General features: G+C 36.6%; 1 protein-coding gene across 5 annotated transcripts in view; it reads left to right on the top strand.

Moving 5' to 3' along the window:
• The first annotated feature begins 2097 nt into the window (after positions 1 to 2097).
• The window catches only part of zmp:0000000896, a 49773-nt gene continuing 45870 nt past the window's right edge, over positions 2098 to 6000 (top strand). For 2 of the 5 annotated variants that reach the window (XR_015480095.1, NM_001442674.1), the window contains 1 exon segment: positions 2921 to 2990. Coding sequence is in view for 1 of the 5 variants with exons in the window: in NM_001442674.1 (NP_001429603.1) it covers positions 2984 to 2990 (7 nt within the window). In the remaining 4 variants the exon portion in view is untranslated. 5 annotated transcript variants of the gene reach the window in all.

Here is a 6000-nt window from a genome sequence, read left to right as displayed (position 1 = left end):
CTTCTTCTCAGTTTGATATGAAAAAGCAGATTATACCGAGGACACGGGTAAATCTTCAAGGGGAACAGTGTACTTTATAACTTCATTCACATCACCCTGGCTTCGTTGTTTCACTTTCTCAACAATAAAATGTAAACATGATTTAAGGAACTGCCTATTTTCATTTTAATATTAGCAACTTAGACAGCAGACATGTTGAGGCGTCGTGCTGCATAAGATGAGCGTCATCTTCACTGTGTGGATATTTATAACAAAACGGAGCCGATAACAACTGCCTCCTTTCAATTTCAGTGAAAATACGAAACACAGCCTCTCTTTTGCTGAGTATCAGTTTTAAGAATCGATAATGGCCATTTTAAAAGTTTAACATACAATAAGTTTATACATTATAGGAAATAAAGGCAAGCGATCAGTCAATATACAGAATGTACGTGGTTACATTAATCATTAACTTATCTTTGCGCTCAGCCAAAACACGTTACCTGAGAACAAGTAATAGATTCCAATGCCCAAAGTCAGGGAATATGTCGTTAGATAAAGACAACAAGATAAATGAAATATCCCGTTTAATAAATATAGTGAGATTAGATCCAGCGGGAGATGCTTGATGAGAAGTCCGACTAGCAGAGCTCTCATCTGGGTAGATGGGCTGAGTGTGATTAAATGTTGAATGTGATGAGTTTTCAACAATACTAAATTGAAACTTTATTTTTTTTACATGGTTTAATAATTTTTTGTTATTAAAATTGAAGTTCCTGTTTCAAAGCCTAAAGATAGATGGCTAATTTGTATGTCATTGACACTTTTGGCACTTTTTTGGAGTATTTTCATAAGTTTTGTTTTTTCCTGTAAATGATTCAATAAATACCGTACCGTGACATTCATACCGAGGTATTACCGTACCGTGAAATTCTGATACCGTTACATCCCTAGTAGATAACATTTGACGTAGATCAAAAAGTTAGTTAAAGTTGTCCTAAGACAAGAATGGGTATTGTTTCTTAGGTTTTAAGACAACTATTATGAAAGGTGTCAATCCATTCCAAAAGCTGACTAGTGTAAAAAAGTATCTCAGTGATATAAATAAAATACAGAAACAGATCTTACATTTTATAGACAGTGGCTTACTTATTGCATTTGTGTTACTTTAAGAAATTGTTTTCAAATACATTTTAATGTAGTTTTTAATGCTTAAAGTGTCATGAATGTGATAAAAGTGCATTCATACACTATAATATAATAGGGTATATGCCGAAGCATGCTAATAGGACTTTTAATTTGCCAGTAACTGGGTTAATCGTTTCCGACGAATTGTAGCTATGCCAATACAAAATTATCGCGTTTAAGGTCTGTTTTCTTTAAAAATCAGCGATCTTCACTTGCTGAGTGATATCCGATATACAGTGGGTCTCAGATTGTACAAGAAGCACTGCATTAAATGACATTTCCCCCGCCATGGCTTTATAATATGAGCAATTATTTTACCCCAGTATATTCAATGGAGCTTCTGCGCTAGCCTGCCGATTCTAACGGGCGCGTGTGAGCAAACGGCTTTTTGTCTCGTTTTACGCTTGAGCAACTAAATGAATGCCAAAGTCTATTTAACTGGATGTATTTTAATGACATTACAACATCAATTCTGTAAAAGGAACCGTATAAAAATGGAAAGAAATTCACAATAACAGGTCACTCAGTATGGGAAACACATTAGCTCGGCATACACCCCATTAAAATCATAATTTAGGCAGTATTAGGTGTATTATATTTGTTAATTACTTTAGATTACTGTAGTATTAACTGATAAACTTTAATAAATACTCTAGTACTGTATACTTTAGATTTTACTACAGTAAACTGTGGTGTATTGTAGTATAGTTTTAGAAAACTACAGTGGGTCATTTGTTTATATTAGTTGTTCAGGTAATAACTTAATATTGTATATATATATATATATATTACTTTAGGAGTTAAATAATGCGTAAATACAATGATTAAACTAGTTTGATATTTTGAGAGGTTCAAATAATTATAAAAAACATTTATTTTGACATGCAGTTGCTGTATTTATGTTATTCATTGGTAAGTTAATAGTTTTTTACCATTAACATTTATATAACCATTAACACCGAAACATCCTTTACCATTAGACATTTTAGAAGTTTAATATGTCTGTTTTATAAAATTTATACTATATTAAATTGTTTATTTTAATTTTAGGTTGAACTATTGAAAAAAGAAAACTTCCGGAACCCTGAATTTGAGCGCGAAAAGTCCGTTATCAACGGTTTATGCGTCCACAACGCATTGAATTTTTTCTTTCGGTTAATAAAGTGAAGCATCCGCGTAAATGAAAGTTATTTAACAGTTTATTTCTGTCAAACCACATCTTTGTGTGCGAAATAGGGCATATATTTGGCGAATATTAAGTTTCCTGCAGCAGTGAACTGATGGTCAGAGGTTTTCTGGCGGTGCGGGTTGTAGGGTGTCGAGTCTCCCTCCAGTGGATCATACAGTAATAAGGTAAAGTCTGCCTTTCTCTATTTAACCTTCCCGGAATGTGGCTAATCACACCGGATTCTAGTTAAATATTAACACGAGCATTACCACACTGTTTTCACCGTGACTTTCATATTTTGTTGCATGACTCGAGCATTATGTGATCCGTTATTACTCTTATGGAAGCAGACAATATATATATATGGTATGTTCTGAAATAATAATAAATGTATTTAAGTAGTTTATAAAGCGTATTAAGGTAAACTTTAGTATTTCTTTAAGAGAGAGAGACGAATGCAAACAATCATACCAATAAAGCTGATTTCTGAGACAGACTCACGAGAGAGAGAGAGAGAGAGAGAGAGAGAGAGAGAGAGAGAGTCGAGGCTCCTATAAAACATGGCTTTCTCACCTGCTCTGCTTTGTGTTTGTCTGAAGTGTCGCCGTGTTTATTTTCTCCTCATTTCTTGATCATCTGCTGTGGACCATGAGCGGTAAGACATTTAACTTTCAGTGGATCATTTCCTCAGCCTCATCAGCTGCTCGATGAACCGAGTCATTTATTCAGAATGACGAATCAAAAGATCCGGTGATCGATCATTATGATCAAAAACACCTGCACTCTTCAAACTGAAAGAGTAAATGTGTCTTTAATCGTCCAGGACATCGTCATGATTGTGCATGCTGTCGTGTTTTACTGCTTTTACTGTATTGAGAGCTTTTCTTTGGGCAACTAACTGTGTCAGTGGATATAAACAATGTTTACACATTAGCTTTAAGCCATACTTCACTGAAAGAAAAAGCATGTACTGTAGAGTGAATTATGAAATAGAAAGGCTTTATGATTGTTATTATGTGTAATACTTACAGTAATCTCTTATTTAAATATCCGCATTAAAAACTATAGAAAGTGTCACAGTAGATTGTAATGGTTTCCACAAGAAATACATTAAAACCATTAGAGACTATCACAATTAAATGATAAAACCAGTGCATTTTACTGATTTATAATGTGTTTTTGGTACATATACCAGTATGATTTATTGGGTTTAACATGTCAACAATAGAAAGTACAAATAAATAGTTTAAATAAAATAAAAAAACTAGCAGGGACCCATTTGAAAACAATAGAGTTTACATTAAAACCAAAATAAATTCTATTATAACCTTGACAAAACTGTTGTAAGTTAGTTCTTTGTTAGCGTAATGTTTTCTATTGTTTTTTTTTTTTCAGCAGGGAACTTGACTGAATTTCTTCTTTTAGCCAGAACTGCGTTAATCATATTAATGTAGTCTGTTTAGTTGTGGAAGTGTATGTGTTTATGCTAGCGTGCAGTTAGTTTAGTGTGTTTATGCTAGCGTGCAGTGGTGTGTGTTGTACTCGTCTCTGGATTCCTTCACTATGAGACATCCATTGAGATTCCAGCATGTGTTTGGACCTGCCTGACCTGAACACACACACATATACATACACACACACACACTAACCTCTCAGATGCCCCTAATACTCATCCTTTCTCCATAGTCCTGCTCAAACAGGGTGTTTATAGACACACACATACACATGCATAACAGTCAAGCCCGAAATTATTCATACCCCTGGGGTACGAATAATTTCGGGCTTAACTTTATACAGTAATTCACATGTAGATGCACACACACACACACACACACACACACACACACACACACACACACACACACACACACACACACACACACTAACATACACAAACATCCATAAAACATGTACAAACACTCAAACACACACTTAAACACAGAAATAAACACGCAGACGTACACACACATACTGTACAAACACACTCACACAGAAATATACAGGCAGGCACACAAACACACACACAAACTCACAGAAATAAACACGCAGACACAAACACACACATACCGTACAAAAACACACACTCACAGAAAATAAACACACTTGTACACACAAACATACAGTATAAACACACACACACACAGAAATGAACATGCAGCCACACACACACACACACACACAGAATAAACACACAGACACACTGAAGTAAACATGCAGACACAAAAACACACATACACAAAAATAAACATTCAGACACACACACTAACACACACACACGCAGAAATAAGCATGAAGACACATGCACACACACACACACATACACCGAAATAAGCACACACACACAAACACACAACCATAAACACACATACACACACACAGAAGTAAACACACATACACAGAAATAAACACACAGACACACTAAAGTAAAGATGCAGACACACAAACACACATACACAAAATAAACATGCAGACACACTCACGCACAGAACGCAGACACATGCACAAACACATAAACACACTGAGAAATAAACACTCAAACACACAAAAACATACTGTACGAAAACACACTCACATAAACACAGACACACCTTTACACAAAACAAACATACAGCACAAACAGACAGAAGTAAACACGCAGACACACAAACACACATACACAGACAGAAGTAAACACGCAGATACACAAACACACATACACAGACAGAAGTAAACACTCAGATACACAAACACACATACACAGACAGAAGTAAACACTCAGATACACAAACACACATACACAGACAGAAGTAAACACGCAGACACACAAACACACATACACAAAAAAAACAGGCAGACACATACACACACATAGAAATAAGCACGCAGACATATGCACAAACACACACACACACACACACAGAAATAAACATTCACACACACAAACACAGAAATAAGCTTGCTCTAACAAGGAGGCTAAAGACCATGGCCTCTAGCGTCTGTTGCTAGAGCACCTTTAGAGGTCAGAGGAGTGAGGTTTACCTGCACAGCACTTACTAGCTGGCCTCAGTTACACTCACTCCCCTAAACCTTACTCCCATTCGGGTCACGGCACCAATGTAACCCTGCCGGTCCTACGCCATTCAACCCACTCCGAGCTGGTATCAAACCGGTGACCTTCCGCAGGAGAGTCAGTTACAGACCATGGCCTCTAGCGTCTGTCGCTAGAGCACTTTTAGAGGTCAGAGGAGCGAGGTTTACCTGCACAGCACTTACTAGCTGGCCTCCGTTACACATGCACAGACACACACACAGAAGTAAACATGCAGACACACAAACACACACACACTGAAGTAAACAATCAGACACACAAATACACAGAAATAAACATGCAGACACACACACACATACACACAGAAATGAACACTTAAACGCACACACACAGATAAATAAGCATTCAGATTCCCACAGTCTGCAATCGAACCATACAGACCTCAGCATGACGCCATCATTAGTCAAATAATCTGTAATGGTGATTGACTCATCCGGATGTGTGTTATTAGATGTGTGTAAATAGAATAGTGCTGATGGAGTAATAACTGTATACAGGATCTCCGTTACGTCTCATGAGCCCTGAAAGAGAAAGCCCATTGTGGTTTAGTGTCGCTCTGGATGTGCAGGTATAAACA

The sequence above is a fragment of the Danio rerio genome, chromosome 3 (assembly GCF_052040795.2).
Source record: "Danio rerio strain M-AB ecotype USA chromosome 3, GRCz13ab, whole genome shotgun sequence".
Taxonomy (NCBI): Eukaryota; Metazoa; Chordata; class Actinopteri; order Cypriniformes; family Danionidae; genus Danio; species Danio rerio.
This window is presented reverse-complemented; position numbering and strand designations above follow the sequence as displayed.